The sequence below is a fragment of the Nerophis lumbriciformis genome, linkage group LG01, assembly GCF_033978685.3.
Source record: "Nerophis lumbriciformis linkage group LG01, RoL_Nlum_v2.1, whole genome shotgun sequence".
NCBI classification, from domain to species: domain Eukaryota; kingdom Metazoa; phylum Chordata; class Actinopteri; order Syngnathiformes; family Syngnathidae; genus Nerophis; species Nerophis lumbriciformis.
Window position 1 is genome coordinate 46,375,001 of NC_084548.2, and position 18,078 is coordinate 46,393,078.

Genomic DNA, 18,078 nt, shown 5'->3' on the forward strand with positions numbered 1-18,078 from the left:
AATTATTGCCAAATAAACTTGCTTATTAATGTTTAAATTTACGGCTGCCCTTTGGCCTAGCAATGAGCATGTTAGCAGTTGGCAGTTGGTAGTCAGGAGATCATGAGCATGACTCTCCGTCATGGCCTCTGTGCAGGACCAGCCCTTGACTTTTTGTGGCCCTAAACAAGAAGTTGTTTGTGGGCCCTTTTCTGGTGTTTGATATCACTTGTGTAACACGCTAGGGGTTTTAGAGCTGACTGCAGCCTAGTAGGTATTGTAGTTAGGGCTGGGCAATATGGCTGAAAACATGTTATTACGATTTTAGTTTTTTAAATTGGTTGATAGCGATAATTATTGATATTTTTTATGACCTATTGAAAATCTGGACCAAGAGAAAAATATATTAAATGTTAATGTTTATTTTAAATGTAACTTTCCTCTGATTATAATCCCCCACATATATTAAGGCAGAAAAGAAAGAAAATCTCAACACAACCATGGGAAACACTTCAAACAATCAATCTAAACAAAATTCTAAAATCAAAATTTAATTTATTTGGAAATTAATTTATGTTATGCAGTAAGTATTATTTAAATACATTTTTGGACAAAACTATTATTTTAAAGTAACACGTGTTACATTTTGTTATTTATTTTAGTAATACAGTCCTGCACTTTAATTCCTACTTGTTGTTTCCGTACATCCGAATAAGGAACGGACGTGGGTTAAAAACAAAAGATGAGCGTGTTGAAGGATTACAGTCCGTTTAAAAAAGTGCAAAAAACTGCCACACTGTCGAGGTGACTTTTCCTGTTTTATCGACAACTTATTCGCTCTCTGCAGCACTCATTTTTGATTTCTCTTCTCACTCCATGCAGATAATCAACAGTGAGACAGGGAGATGGCGCAATACGAGATACGACTACCTGATACTGTTGATACTGTTAGTGTGTCCCTCCCCTTGTTCACTGATCCTTCCTGGTTTGCTAGCTTAGCAGATCGGCGGCTGCATCCTTCGCAGTGTGTATTTTTGGGGTGCTGGCGTCATCGCGGTGCACATAGGCTGTCCCAATTCAAAAAAAGTTCCAAGTGTCCTTCGAATCCGGCCGACAAATGTTCCTTTTTTTCCCATTAGCAGAAAGTGTGCATCTGTGTACACTTCACGTCCTTTCGTATTCCGAGATCCTTTGCACACTCAACTCTGAAAATGATTTTCAACATAGCGACGCTATGTGGAGCGGAAAGAGCGACTTTAAAATGTAAGTATAGCTTTATTCATTAATTTAAAACAGCTAAAAGCAGACATGTCAAGCTGGGGTGACAATAGGGATATACATTTGTGTTAAAATTAGGCCCCTTTACTATCGTAATGTTGAAAGACCTCCTAGCTCTTTGCTCCTCTCTGTACCCCGAGGGGAGCCATATATCCATTGCAGACAGTTTTGTGCCCGGAGCTTTTTTTAACCTTTGGAAGTAAAGCCGTACATCTTTAAATTTACTTTTTTAGACCGCAAGAAGTTTACTTAATTATGTTCTGTTAATGTGTGGCCGGAATAGTGAATTATTCTAAGTGTCTGCATCAATATGCCGATATTAGTTATAGCTGTTTTTTGCATTTTACATTTGCATGTTATTTGAAAATGTTTAGTTCGATAAATGATTAACATGATCTTGTGTTAACCTTTTCTGTTTTGTTTTTTTATTTGCTGTGCAGAACAATCAAGGAGGACACATACTTGAAAAAGGCAATTTAAAGGACATCAGACTAAAAATAAATTACACCAAACATGTGTATGGATTTGTATTTGGATGATCATTTAAAAACAAAGTATATTGATAACCTGTATAAATGAATACACCCATGTGCTGAAACTACAATTGTTGTGATTCATTTCCTCTGCATTCATTGCAAATAATTATATGATAATATTATTATGCTATCCCAATATTTACTGTTACTGGCTATAATAAAATCTATTTGACAAGATTAGAAAACTACACCAATTGTAAATCACATATACCGTAAATAAAGTCACTGCTAAATAGGATTGTATAGTGTTGCTGTATGGATAGACCGTGAGGATTTTTTCGGGGACATTTTCTGGATTGTCTGCATGTTTTTAAAGGTACCTGTCCCACTACAAAAACTATTCACAATAATAAAAATAAATCCATCATTAACTAACAATTAGGAAGAACAACTTTAGAATGCTTGTCAACACGTGACACATCATCATGACAACCAACTCCCATGATCGGTCGGCTCTAACCGCAGGAAAATCCAACAATTCGTCATTCTTCTCTTAAATTCGTTATTATTCAACTTCGCGCGACTGAGCAGCAGATACATGACGTAAATGTAAGAGGCGGGGACTACTGACGTAACCAGGAAATGTTCTTTAGGCTAGACTGTCTCAATTCATTTCCGCTGCTGGAGTACTCTTGCCACGACCCACACTTTGCCGACCGCATGTGCTGGGTCCTTGGAAGGATGCAGCCTCCGAATTAAGACACAGCTTACGAGTGCCTTTTTTTCATGCAACCAACCATGCTTCCTTCTTTGTTTTTTTCGGACCAAAAAATATATATTTATCAAACAAATTTTATTTTGATATCAATTACATTTCTATATTGTAGTACAGTTTTACCGCCACATCGCTCTTCGAAGCTTGCAGCTTGTAAAAGTGACTATGTGGGTAGTATTTAATGCCTAGAAAAAATATTTAGAAAGTTGTAAAATTATTTTAATGCTCTAGCTATGAAAATATTAAATTTATAGTTAATAATTCCTATTTACTGTGTATTATTACTGGCGACCAGAAGTAAACTATGGTAGTGTGTGCAAAAAAAACAAAACCAACAAAAATACACTTCAAGTATGTTTATAATTAGATATTAAAAAAGTATGTATTATTTATATTTTACAAGTTATGTATATCACAAAAAGACTACATTGACAACTACAATTCAGTTCAATCCAATATGTTAAATAGTCATATTTTTATAGTCCAGATAATGTCTGAAGTTTATATGAAAAGGTATAAAAATAGGCTGTAGGTCGAAAATAAAAAGTGTTCAATACCTCCCATTGCTGCTTCTGCATTTATTGAAAAAGTAAACAAAATACTAAATGGACAAAAACAATGAAGAAACAAATGTTCTTTAGAAATTATATTATGAGGGAAAAGGTGTGGCTACAAAATAAACTCAATACAAATACGGTGTAAATCTGTCACGATGACGGCGTTCGAAGCAAAAATCATCAATTATCTCAATAGGGCGCTGCCATGATGCTGCTAAACCTAACCAACACTATTACAAAGAACATGTTGGCTCACAGCTGAATAGGTTAAGTTGAGACAATTCAGTCCACCAAAGTAGAACAAAGAACCTACAGAGCACAACGACACTGTTGATAATGAGCTACTGAAGTGACCGGTCGCTATGATCATGTGACCCCCCGAGTGGTTGTGGCCCTAAACCACCGCATAGAGTGTTTATGCCATGGGCCGGCCCTGCCTTTCTATGTGGGGTTGTGTGGTCTCCTTGTGCGTGCGTGGGTTTCCCCCCACATCCCAAAAAACATGCATTTTCGGTTCATTGGAGACCCAAATTGTCAACCTGATAGTGAATATTAATTTGAAAAATATCAAGTTTATCAACTAACAGTTTTAGCTTTCTAAAACTGTTTGCTTATTATGGTGGTTGTAGTTTGCAGTGGTGTACAACTGCATTGCATCCTACTGAGAGCTGATTATAACAATTTGTTTACCTTTATTAGAAGCATGAGAGGGACAAACTATCCTCTTCTTGTGAGTAAAGCAATGCAGTTGACATTTTAAAACAGTTCTTACTATATTTTGCTTTTGTAACTAATTAATTGTTTAATGAGTGCATGCTCTCTAGAGGTGCCTTGCTAAACGCTGCCCTCAGTTAAAAAGCAAACACAATTGTTGTAAATTGTTATATAAAGCAGCACAACTGTCATTGTATCATTGTAACCACAACTAAGGAGTCATGACAGCGTCAAAGAAAATTAAAGTTCATCCAACTACTACCGACTGACTTTCTTTTATATGTTAATAGAGTTCAAGTGTGATTTGGGTTTCTGTGTTAGGCGCTGACGTGGTAGACTGGCTCTATTCTCGAGTAGAGGGCTTCAAAGACCGACGGGATGCCAGGAAGTATGCGAGCAGTCTGCTGAAACATGGCTACCTGAGACACACTGTCAACAAGATCACCTTCTCTGAACAATGCTACTACACCTTCGGGGACCTCTGCCAAAGTATAGTATAACAAGGTTTATAGTGTATTTTTTTATCAATAGAGACATTCTGCTTAGTATTTTTCTCTTCCTGTCCAATAAGACATGGCGTCACTCAATTTAAATGAGGGCTCCAATGGAGGCGGCCCCGAGCAGGAGGCGTTGGCACCGCTTCCTCCCGCCACCAACCCCTGGCCAATGGGTGGGCAGCCTTTCCCCTACCCTCCCTTCCCATCTGCACCCCCCAGCTTCCCGCCTGGATACTCGGACCCATGCCACAGTTTCCACAGTGGGAGTGCAGGCAGCCAGCACAGTGAGGGTGAGCGATGACAAGTTGGATCAAGAGAATTTTTCCAACCGGAATTAATGAGATCATTTGACTCACCATGCCACATGACATGCTGAATGTAAAAGGCACACTTGATGATGCTATTGTTAGCTTCTCGGCTTGGTATTGTAGTAGTACAAGTAGTCCTGTAAATGTTAGGAATTGTACAGCACTTTAAAACTCAACAGAGTTTAAAATCACATATGAGCCAAGATCAAAGGTCAGATAAGTAAAACAATATTTGTATCAAATCTTCTTCAAAACAGTGTATTTACAGTATTTTTTGGAGCAGGGCTTCTGCTGAAGGTCAATGGCACTGCCTCAGTTAATAAATGCATGCATGAGCATCTTGCATCATGCAGCTCTTCAGTACTGGGTGTGCACAAACAGGTCTGATCAGACATGAGATTGCAAATCTCCATATTTAAGAATCAACCCATTCATCTCTATCCATCATTCTTTGTTTTCATATTGAATTAACATGTTTTGTGTTAAAGTTGCATGCTTGTTGTTCTCTGCACTGAAGGAAAGTGAAAAGCTAAAGAACTGTTGGGTCTTACTGTGTGGTTACAGTTGGTGTTTAAAATAGGGCTGTCAAAATTAACACTTTATTGTGGATGAATACATCATCATTATTAATGAAATTGTTTAAAATTGTAACGCAATTAACAGACCTGTGGCACATAATGACTCAAAATTCCTGAAATGCCATGCATAGTTGGGCAATTGATGTGGTAGTGACAGGCTGTTGAACCAAACATTTCAGTATGGAAGATGCTAAACAGCACGTTGGCCCTATTCATAACATGATGAAACAGTCGACCAGCAAAATATTATGCACATTCTGGAGGTTTTCATTTCACCAAAGCACTTCCAGCCTAATACCTGAATTAATAATACCAAAGGAGTAACCGGTACACATTAATGTGCATAAATGTTTGTTTATAAAACAAACATTATGTCAAAGGTGTTTACTAAACACATCAAGTGCATGTTTATTCCATTCTTTCTTAAAGTCCCTTTGCTCTTTCTAAATGAAAAACTATTATTAAAGATGACAAATTAATGATATTTAATCATTGTTAATAAAAAATAATCCACAGAAAACCTTTGATTCAATTGATTAAAAATTTAATTTTTTGACAGCACTAGTTTAAATCTAATAGCACAATTTAAAAACAGCCACTACTGCCCCAAAGTGCTGTACAAATTAAAAACAGAGAGGTAAAACATAAAAAATATACATATAATAAAAATCACAATAGGTACAGAACATTCAATGAAATGACAGATAAACAAACAAATACATTTGAATGGTAAAAACTAAATTAGCACTGCACAATAAGCACTATAAATGAAATAAAATAATAAATATCCATAAAAATAGTAAAAAAGTCTAAATAAAAACATAAAAATGTCCATAAATGTGTCCAGCTTAGGGTCTTTTAAATGCCAGCGCAAATAAGTGTGTTTTTAAAGAAGATGTAGCAGCCTTCAGGTTCATAGGTTTTAAATCAAATGCTACCTTTGCTCAAATTTTAAAAGCAATACATTAGTAAAGTGCTTTGAGATCATTTGAATTGTATTAATTAGGCATAAAGGCACTACTGATATTAGCAGAAACCATGAACAACACTATTGGTGCATTTACAAAAGTAGCCAGCTCTAGTCTGTCAGTTATTTAAGGCACTAAACCTCAAGTTGTTAGAAGGTATTGTGTGCAACATAAGAACAAAATTAGACATTTGAGGCAAACAGGGTTCTTTAACCTCAGCAGGAGCAGTCCAGACGTCATCTTGTTTTCAGTTACAGTATCATGAATCCATGTTTATTATTTTCTGTACAAGCATGAGTGTGAAATGACGTGCTTTGTGCTTCATGGGGTGCGTTTCTTAAAGGCAAGTTTCCATAATTCAATATATAGTTTTAGTCAGATGAGTCATCCGTAGGGTATACTGTATTCTCGGGCGCGGCAACGCTGCTGCCCACTGCTCCCCTCACCTCCCAGGGGGTGAACAAGGGGATGGGTCAAATGCAGAGGACACATTTCACCACACCTAGTGTGTGTGTGACAATCATTGGTACTTTAACTTTAACTGTGTATACTGGACTAGAGGTGGGAATTGACAAGATTTTTCCGGTTCCAATTCCACGTTCAATTCTGCTTAACGATTAGTTTTTTCGGTTCTCTTATCAATTCTCTTATCGATTCTCATCTGGATAAAAATATAAGTTGATTAGCATTAAGTTTGTTTAGTTTAGAAGAAACATGAATGTACAAACTCATCAGTGAGGTCTTAAGAGTCCGACAACCTTCATGGGGTGCCAGGGTCAGGGTTCCTCAGAAAAAAATATTTTTGAAAGTAATTAATATAGTAACAAAATGAATAGTCTATTGTAGAAATGAACAAAATATTACATACAATGATTATTTTTAAAATAATATAATAATAATAATAATAATAACTGGGATTTATATAGCTCTTTTCTAAGTACCCAAAGTCACTTTACATGTAGAACCCATCATTCACACCTGGTGGTGGTAAGCTACTTACATAGCCACAGCTGCCCTGGGGCAGACTGACTGAATATATGAGCCGACCACTCAAAAGTAAAACTATGTCAGCTAGTGACAAGTACAAGCGAGTTAAGTCGAATAAAAGTGCACATTGTGCAATTCTGCAACCATGAGCTATAATCAATAATAATTGTTTTGCAGAAAATTAAGCATATCTGTTTTTTTCCAGAAAGGATATGTGATTTTTCTGACTAATTACGATGTCTCCACTATGAATAACAATTCTCACACTGAGAAAGGAGGAGGCGCGTGTAGCCTGCCAGTCAGACACTGTTTCATCTCGATTTGCATGATAAGTATTAATTTCATGTTTAAAATTAATAACAGCAGCTTATACAATGAGTTGATAACATGACAGGCAGTGTTATTGATTTAGTTACTTAGTTAGTTAGTTACCTGCAATAAATTGCCCCTGTTGCTGTTGGTGAAGATTCACTTCCGGCTCGGGCGGGATCGAAAACTTGTCATTTATTCAAAGTTTTTATATTGTGTATATGCTAAGGTTTCTGCTAATATATTCTCTTTTTGATTAAATATACACTTTGCAAGTTTTGCAAGTTGCCCTGTTATCCTTTCTCGTGAATAATTCCAGTTTTAGTGCTGCTTCCGCGTTGTGCGTGATGGCGTTACACTTGTCCACAGGCATCGCTAAGGGAATTGGTAACAAAACTGGCAAATGATTCCCAGGAATCGAACACTGCAAACTGGTTCCAAACAAGAACTGGTTTTTGACTCCCATCCCTAACTGGGGCTATTACAGTACATTTACCGTACTTTAGATAGCGGGGAAGGTGTGTGTAATTGTGTTGTTCCCTTTGTTTCTGCTGGGCAACGGTAGACTGAAGGAGGAGGTAGTCCCAGGACACTGGGAAAATGGGTAAGCCTGCAACACCCCCACATGCCTCCATCCGACTCCTCTTCACCTCTGTTGCTCATTCTTCTCTATGCCAGTGTTCATTCATCAGCTTAATTCTCTTTAGCTTTTTGTCTTGTGCTTGTCTTGTGCTCAACGTTCCATCCGATGTAGCGTATTCCCTGTCCATGTGTCGTCTTTTGTCCTGTGTGTGTCATGTATCCATTTTTCTCTCTGAACCTTTTCTGGGCCTGTGTTTGCACTGTACTGGGGAGGTGTATGGTGGTGCAAGACAACCAGTTTCAGCTAGTACTATTTTGTCACTGATAGAGGGCGATCATGCACCGTTTGAACCCAGTACTGTTGGGCTTCTTTGGTAAAGGGAAAGCTGCAATGTTAGGTAATGACAATGCAATAATGTGTAACACCTCATCACTATTTTCAACATTGAACAATAATTAGTAAGCACAAAACTTACATACCAGTATATGTATCTGTCATCTTCTGATGCAGGTCTATCATGTTCTTTTTCAATATTTTTTTATGAACATTACAAAAACCCAGAATACTAAATGATTTATGTAAATAGCTGGACAGGAAGTTATTCAAACCATCATATACAAACATTTGAGTACATCAAATCTGTCAGCCACTACATTCATGTATGTATGTATTACATTTTTTCTAAATTCCCATGGAGCATGCCTCATTCTGTATTTGCAGTGTATGCATCTTGTAGAAACTGCTATCAAGTTTTATGAATAACAATATTTATTATTTAATATTGATTGTAAGTAAGTCATCACTTACATTATACTATATAAAGAAGGGGTTCTCAAACTTATTTTAGTTTTTTTGCCATTTCAGATATTGAAAGTTTAATGAAAATCGGCCGACAACCTTCTATTATTTAATGTATTTTTGTAAGTAAGTCACCATTTACATTCTATTCTATAAAGCAGGTTTTCTCAAACTTATTTTAGTTTATTTTGCCATTTCAGATATAGCTTGAAGGTTTAATGAAAATTGGCCCGTAACTTTAAGTTATTTTGCTAATTGATAAACTGCAACGGTTACATTACCTCCTGGCAGAGGTGATAACCAAATCCTCTTTCACCTTTTTCCCCAGTTAGAGGTTACCACAACCAGTCAATCCCCTCAATGGTTTAGGCTTAGTTTTCACGTCAGATGCCCTTCCTGACGCAGCCTTGGCCAGGAATCAAACCCATGCCCTCTGCCACAAAAGGCAGAAGTGTGCACTTACACTAACAGGGATTTAACAATAACCTAATAACTTTATTTAAATTAGCTCCATCATATGTTCTGTGGAAAATACAGAAAGACTTGAATATGACATTTAGTTTTTCTCAACTGTGTCCTGTGGATATTTCTGTTGGCAATTGCTATGCTTTGTGTCCTTATGTCGTTTTGCGCTGGCACTCTTTACTATAGGGTCATTTTGTCTCAGGGGTTACATTGATAGAAAAAATGTGTCTGGAGGCCGGTGTGTGCATATAATAATTTGCTGGATAAGTGCTTGGGACCCCTTTTCCGGAATACAATACAAACTATGTCTGATATAATGCTAAAAAATAAAAACGTCATGACAGACCACCTCAAAAAAAAAGTTTTTTTAATAGTATTTCACTTAATAAGACACCCAGAATAGACATGAAGAATGTTGTCGTATTTTGTCTTTTAGTGGTTTCAAATAGACAGCAAGTCTTGTTGTTTTCTCATGTTCCTGCCCAACTTGTTACGTCTGGGTCTTTTTCCCATGCCACATCCTGCGCCCCTCAGTCTTACACCACATCTTCCCTTTAAAACAAAAACAAAAAATAAATGGGTTGTACTTGTATAGCGCTTTTCTACCTTCAAGGTACTCAAAGCGCTTTGACACTACTTCCACATTTACCCATTCACACACACACTGATGGAGGGAGCTGCCATGCAAGGCGCTAACCAGCACCCATCAGGAGCAAGGGTGAAGTGTCTTGCTCAGGACACAACGGACATGACGAGGTTGGTACTAGGTGGGGATTGAACCAGGGACCCTCGGGTCGCGCACGGCCACTCTTCCACTGCGCCACGCCGCAGTGGAAGAATTTGGAGCTATATCAAGGTATTTCTTTAACCTGTCAAACTCATACCAACCCACTGTACATTTTTCAACAGCATTGAAATCATTTGAAAATACAAAACACTTGTTTTTTTTCTTCGACTTTTCAACAAAACAAAATTCACACATTAACTCCCATCCACCAAGAAAAATTTGAATGTGTAGTTTCTGGCCTTTTTGAAGAATCTGATGGTTTGGGTGCTGAAAGAGGGAGCCCCTCTGATGGCGATTGGTACAGGGAACTTGTCTCTCAACATCATTCTCTGGCATGGGAATAAGTTGATGTCTCTTTCTTCCGATAGTACCATTAGGACTGTGCAGCAGATATAAGCGAGGTGTGCCATGAGCTTCCACTACAGTGCCTTGTGTCTTGGTGATCTACACTGTCCTGATATGAATTGACCTAAATCCCTAACACGATGTCTCTTGTTAAAAATTGTGTTTTAGTTTTCTCTCCCTATCCTTCTGTACAACAGCAGTAACATCTGGTACTTTTGGGCATATGAGAGAAGGGTGTTGGAGAACTGCTGTTTGAAGCCCTCGGCCCTGGGCGGGGCTGCAGCCATTAGCCAATGGGGTAGCTCTATATGATAACAGAAAAAGATATGGGTCACTCACTTCACTACTCAATTCACACTTGTCTATGTTAAGTAACACTTAACCAGTTTCATATAGCTTGCGTAGAACTGCATGAAGTCTGGTGTCATGCTCCTCTGGATTCTTGTACCATACAAGAAAATCATCCATGTGACAAACCACTCTCTGAAGTCCTTCGAGGATCATGGACAGCTGCCGCTGGAAGTGTTCAGGTGCTGAGGCTATGCCAAAGATAGCTCGTTAAAGTGGAAATGCCCAAACAGTGTTATGAAGGTATACCTTGATGACTCTTGGGACAAATGGATTTGCCAAAATCCTCTGTTTGAGTCCAACTTCCTGAAGAACCGTGCACCTGCAAGAGATCTTTAGTGTTTGTTTCACCGATGGTAGGATGCACTTCTCTCTGCAGACCGCTTTGTTGAGGCGGGTAAGGTCTACGCCAGACCTGGGCATTCTACGGCCCTGTGCGTCCCTGTCCGGCCCGCGTGAGGCCAATCATAAATTACAAAATACATTTTAAAAAGTATCTATGTCGAGTGTGCAATACAACAGTGCTGCATTTTGTTTTGAAAAGCGTTATTTGTATTACTTCCGTGTGGACTATGCTCGTGCGCGATTGTGAGTGAATGTGAACAGTGGCAATCACAAATTACAAAAGAAATTTAAAAAAAAAACATCTATGTCGTGCATGCAATATAACTGTGCTGCTTTTATTTTGAAAAGTGTTATTTATGGGCGTATGTCCGTGTGTAACCTGTGAGTGAAGGTGCACAGCGACAAGTGATGCACGGTTACCCCCGAGATGCTAAAAAGAGAAAAGTTGATGACAAATGGCGTGTTTCCAACAAGACATGGACTGCCAAGTATTTCTTTACATAAATTAAAGGTAAAGCCGTGTGCTTAATTTGTGGTACACAGGTTGCTGTGTTTAAAGAATATAATTTGAATCGCCACTACACGACGAAGCACGAGGAAAAATACCGGAATCTGTCTGATGAAGCGCGCACAAGGGAGGCTGATGCGTTGATGGTAAAACTGCGAACCCAACAAGGACTTTTTGCCAAATTTCACACCCCCAGAGATGCAGCTGTCAGGACAAGTTTCGTCATTTCTCACAAAATCGCCAGAAAAAGTAAGGCGTTTTCTGACGGAGAGTTTATTAAGGAATGCTTATTGGACTCTGTTGCGCTGATATGCCCGGAGAAGAGGGGCACATTTGAAAACGTGTCACTCTCCCGACGCACTGTAACGAGGCGGGTTGAGACCATCGCTGGAAACTTGGAGCTTCAGCTGAAGACCAGAACGGCCGACTTTGACTGTTTTTCGCTGGCTTTGGATGAGAGCTGCGATGTACGTGACACCACCGCCCAGCTGCTCATCTTCTTACGTGGGATAACTGCAGACTTTCAAATCCCGGAGGAGCTGGCAGCCATGCAGTCAATTAAAGAGACAACCACAGGTTATGACTTGTTCACATAGGTAAATGCGTGTTTGGACATGTTAGGACTGAAATGGGACAAGCTGGCAGGTGTGACAACAGATGGTTGTCCAAATCTGACGGGTAAAAATGTTGGACTTTTAAAGAGGATGCAGGGTAAAGTGACAGAAATTGACATTTTTGCATTGTATTGTACAGCAGGAAGTGTTGTGTAAGACGGTGTTAAAAATAAAACCATCAAAAGCAATCTGCTTTTGTATAAAGTTAAGTTAGGTTAAATGAAATTATTAATATTATTATTATTATTATTATTATTATTATTTATCTTACAGTATATCAAAAATAATTTGAGCAAAATGTAATTGCAATATTGTCGGTGTGTCCCTCCAGCAGTGCTCGGGTTGCTCATGCGGCCCCCGGTAAAAATTAATTGCCCACCCCTGGTCTACGCAGATGCGCACAGAGACATTTTTGACGGCTCTGCCACCATTGCAGGACACCTCTTCTACTTTTCATATAATTCCTATCTTTTAAATTTTTCCCAACTCCTCCTTCACTTTTCCTAATAAAGGAAAAGGAACACGTCTCGGCGTTGCAAGTGAGAATGCGTCTGCATTCAGTTTCAGCTTGATTGTGTGTGGGTGCTGGTTTTTTTGTTTATTTTTTGACAATTACAAGAAGAGCTCTACCACCCTGTCTCATAACTGGTTTGTTTCTGTTAGCTCTGAGTCACGATCAGCAATCTTGTGATATATTTGTGCTGAAATAGCGTAAACGTCTGCTCCTCTGTCAATCTTTTATCTGACTTTGTGGTTTCTGATGGTTACGTACGCATACCGTGGGTCTGTGCTAGCATCTAGTGCTCCTAAAAACAAACGATCCACCTAGCAGCATCTTGTACTAACTTCCACCACATGCACCGACTTAGCTGATTTACACACTTTACTATAGTGTGTTTTTTCACTTGTGTGGCAAGTCACAACTTTGGCTGGGCACTGTAATTTTCCATGTATTGTGGATTATTGTGACGATGTCCTAGGTGTGTACTATTTGTGTTTATTGTATCCAACTGTCAATGTGTCTTATTTCTCCCCTTTGCCTCTCCTGTGAGGTCGGTTTGTTGTTTTCGTATTACTTCTGGCTGTCTTGCCATGTTGTTACAGTGTCAGATCCTTTTGTCTAGCTGCATGCTTTCTGCTAAGCTAGAGTCTCTGAGTTCCACCACAAAGCGATCTCTTCTTAATTAATCGCGGAGTGCTACAGAGTTGCAGTTTACTGAGTACATTTCAGTGACAAACGAATCCACCGTCTCGCTTGTTGTACACGTTGCTTAAATCTAGCTATCTCGTAGATTATAATCTTTCTCGGCACAAAGTATAACTCAAACGTGTTTTTTATGTCATCATATTGTTGCTTCTGTGCTTTGGTTATTGATTGACCTCGCAGTATGTTATGCGCTTCATTGCCCATGCAGTAAGTTAGCGTGTATACCTGGTTGACTTGTGAGCTGAGATGTAGGTTGCTGACCATTCTGAATATTTCATAGAGGCTTTGCAAAGTCAAACGCTTCTGGAGGTTGAATCGTAAACCTTAGCTGCTCCCAATGAAATCCTCCGCTTCTTACCGCTGCCACGACACGGACACAATGTTGTATTTTGTCTTTTAGTGGGATCAAACAGACAGCGAGCTGTTCCACGAAGCAAGTATTATTTTACTGTTTTCCCACGTTCGAGCCCAACTTGTAACATCCGGGTCTTTTTCCACGGCCAGATCCTGTACCCCTCAGTCTAGCCTTCAAATAAATATACAGCAGAATACACCACAAATGTGGTATTTACAATATTAACTTTGGATAATAAAACGCTGTATATCAGGAACATATGAATATCACTCCTTTTTTAGACTTAGACTTAGACTTCCTTTTATTGTCATTCAAATTGAACTTTACAGTACAGATAAGAACGAAATTTTGTTGCATTAGCTCGTTGTAGTGAAGGATAAAAGAGCACGTCTCAAACCACCTCCTCAATTGACATATTTTACAATTAAGCAAAACGCAATAAAAATGGAACAAACACAAGGAAAAAAAAGGTCCACAATCTGATCTAATATCACTTTTCTGCAGAACTTTGTTGTAAAAAAACTGCTTACGCTGATTGCTACATAAAACAAACCCCACCCACTCTACTTCGTGCCTCGTCTGCATGGAGCTACCGTGACGTAGTCCCTATCGTTACTGTAATAACGCGTTTATCACTCAAAAGCGCAGATTTCAACCATTAAAATAATTTCTGTAGTTTAAGATTTGCAGTAATTTGTAAACGGTACTTAACATAAAATTGCCTGCTACAGTTTTGGTGTTAAAGGTTTAAAAAGAATAATATGTAAACGTCCAGCCGGCCAAGTTGAAAATATTTACAGGCCGCATACAGCCCATGGGCCGTACTTTCCAACTGTTTCAGAACAAATTAAACACATAGGGCCTGATCTACTTAAGTTTTGCGTTTACTAAAACATGTGCAAACCTGATAGCACACGCAAAGCTGAACTACTAAACGTGTGCAAAGTGGATTGCATCTGTTACTTGAGTAGAATAAGGCGTGCAATCCACTGTTTTCAACAATATGCAAAATATGTGCTGATTATCAACACGCCCACAACACGGGGAGGAAAAATGTAAATATAGTTATTTATCACGCATAATGAGATTTATCATCATTCATCACAGTTTTGCGAGCGCTATTTTGCAGTTTATTTTGCACGTGTGGAAAAGACGTGCAAACTGACAGTTCCACACTGGATCGATGCGCGTGCTGCACAAACAGACAATGGACAGAAGAGAATCCTCTCGTCCTACGTGTGTGTGTCAACATTTTGGATGGTCAGAGATGTAATAAAAAATTTGCCATATCGTCAATTCAGCAACATCATTTTATAATTTATAGCTGCTGGATGATTTAAGGGGCTTTTTAAAATGAATTCAATTGATGCGTAATGGTGTCCTTTAGTATTTTTTAATAACTTTTTGTCCCACAGAATATATATTAAGTATGCATTTTTTTTTGTACGCGTAAGTTTGGAGTAAGTGCAGCCTCTCACCAACGAGCGGTAAAAAAAAAAAAAAAGTGATGTCAATGTAGATGCACTGCACTACTGCCTATAAAATGCCCATACAAAGTGGTAGATGTCTCCTGCACATGAATGTGCAGTAAGTGTTTCCGTGGTGATGCTCCGTAAAGTACACGCAACATCCTTATTTAAATAAGGCGGTCTGCACCACTTTTCAATGTTAGTAAACACGGCCACTAATAGTATACACAAATGTATAGATTGCACACGCTGTTCAGCGCGTGGTGTTTGGATCTTAATAAGTCAAACCCATTGTCTTTGTACTTGATGAGGCAAAATAAAGCCATATGTCTTTGTCCAGTTCTCTTTAAATTCTGTTTTCATGGTCCACTGTTCTTTTTTTGCAAAACTTGCGGTTTGAGTTTATTTCGAACATGCATACCATTACAACATGAGACATGACAATTTACAGTTTCTCTTTTCAACATGTTCGAAAAGGAGTAGGACGAGGCAGAGCTTATTTAATCCCACCCCATTTTCCCTTACCTAGCAATTGCCAACACTTTTGTTCACTCCCTGTTCTCAATTTGTTCACAATATACTCCATAATTAATAAATAAAAAATAAATAAATGGTGAATAAGATTAGCAAAATGTTTATCATTGTTCTTCTTTGCACTTTGTGAACACTTTGAGTTTCAACAGTTTCTTAACTTGGATCATATCAGTACACTGTTTTTTTTTTACCTAATCTATTCCATGATTTAATTCCACTTACTGCTATACTGAAGTTTTTAAGTGTTGTACTTGCATTCAATATACATTCGCGATCAAAAGTTTACATACACTTGTAAAGAACATAATGTCATGACTGTCTAGAGTTTCCAATCATTTCTACAACTCCTATTTTTATGTGATGAAGTGATTGGAGCACATACTTGTTGGTCACAAAAAACATTCATGAAGTTTGGTTCTTTTATGAATTTATTATGGCTCTACTGAAAATGTGAGCAAATCTGCTGGGTCAAAAGTATACATACAGCAATGTTGATATTTGCTTACATGTCCCTTGGCAAGTTTCACTGCAATAAGGCGCTTTTGGTAGCCATCCACAAGCTTCTGGCAAGCTTTTGGTTGAATTTTTGACCACTCGTCTTGACAAAATTGGTGCAGTTCAGCTAAATTTGTTGGTTTTCTGACAAGGGCTTGTTTCTTCAGCATTGTCCACACATTTAAGTCAGGACTTTGGGAAGGCCATTCTAAAACATTAATGCTAGCCTGATTTAGCCACTCCTTTACCACTTTTGACGTGTGTTTGGGGGTCATTGTCCTGTTGGAACACCCAACTGCGCCCAAGACCCAACCTCCGGGCTCATGATTTTAGGTTGTCCTGAAGAATTTGGAGATAATACTCCTTTTTCATTGTCCTGTTTACTTTCTGTAAAGCACTAGTTCCATTGGCAGCAAAACAGGCCCAGAGCATAATATTACCACCACCATGTTTGACGGTAGGAATTGGTGTTCCTGAGATTAAAGGCCTCACCTTTTTCTCCTCCAAACAAATTGCTGGGTACTGTGGCCAAACAGCTCAATTTCTGTTTCATCTGACATGACATGGACAAAGATAAGACCTTCTGAAGGAAAGTTCTGTGGTCAGATGAAACAAAAATTGAGCTGTTTGGCCACAATACCCAGCAATATGTTTGGAGGAGAAAAGGTGAGGCCTTTAATCTCAGGAACACCAATTCCTACCGTCAAACATGGTGCTGGTAGTATTAGGCTCTGGCCTGTTTTGCTGCCAATGGAACTGGTGCTGAAGAAACAAGTCCATGTCAGAAAACCAACAAATTAGTTGAACTGCACCAATTTTGTCAAGAGGAGTGGTCAAAAAATTCAAACAGAAGCCTGCCAGAAGCTTGTGGATGGCTACCAAAAGCGCCTTATTGCAGTGAATCTTGCCAAGGGACATGTAAGCAAATATTAACATTGCTGTATGTATACTTTTGACCCAGCAGATTTGGTCACATTTTCAGTAGACCCATAATAAATTCATAAAAGAACCAAACTTCATGAATGTTTTTTGTGACCAACAAGTATGTGCTCCAATCACTCTATTACAAAAAAATAAGAGTTGTAAAAATTATTGGAAACTCAAGACAACCATGACATTATGTTCTTTACAAGTGTATGTAAAGAACATACATGAAGAATATAATACATTTTATTAGGTTGAAGCCTAATATTTCAGCACTCTAGATCCATCCATCCATTTTCTACCGCTTATTGAAAAATATGATTAAAACATGTATTAGTTGAACTAAACAGAATTGATGTACATATTTTATAGCTTTATGTCAACTTTTGATAACATTAATGATAACTTCTTCAATGTCGTCATTCTACTGCTTTATACAGGGTGACACAAAAAAAGTGTTCATCACCTAAACTTGAATAACTTTTGAAATAATTAATCAATTCTTTTTATTTTTCAGATTTACCAAGAAGAATTCATGTTATAAAAGTTTAGAAAATTTCAACTTCGAGATGCCATGGACTACTGAACAAAAGACATTTATAGTTGAGGCCTATTTTCGGCTGAATTCTATTCGCGCGGCTCAATTGCAATTCAAAGAACGGTTTGGATGTCGTGAATTTCCTGCCCACACAATGATCTACAGATGGGTCAACAAGTTCCGAACCCATGGGACTATTAATAACCTCAATGGTAAAGATACTAACAGACAATCACACTCTGGACGACCGAAATCCTCAAGGACACCACAGAACGTTGATGCAGTCAGAGACTGTTGTTCGCAGCCAACGCAAGTCTGTGCGTTGACGAAGTCAGGA

General features: G+C 38.4%; 1 protein-coding gene across 2 annotated transcripts in view; it reads left to right on the forward strand.

Annotated features, from left to right (window-relative positions):
• LOC133622051 (segment polarity protein dishevelled homolog DVL-1-like) overlaps positions 1-18,078 on the forward strand; it is an 87,651-nt gene that overhangs the window by 67,402 nt on the left and 2,171 nt on the right. Inside the window, exons 13-14 of one of the 2 annotated variants that reach the window (XM_061984594.1) lie at positions 4,101-4,268; positions 4,351-4,566. The exons of the other annotated variant lie outside the window; for it this stretch is intronic. Of the exons in view, the coding sequence (XP_061840578.1) occupies positions 4,101-4,268; positions 4,351-4,566 (384 nt within the window). The remainder of the gene's footprint in view (positions 1-4,100; positions 4,269-4,350; positions 4,567-18,078) is intronic. 2 annotated transcript variants of the gene reach the window in all.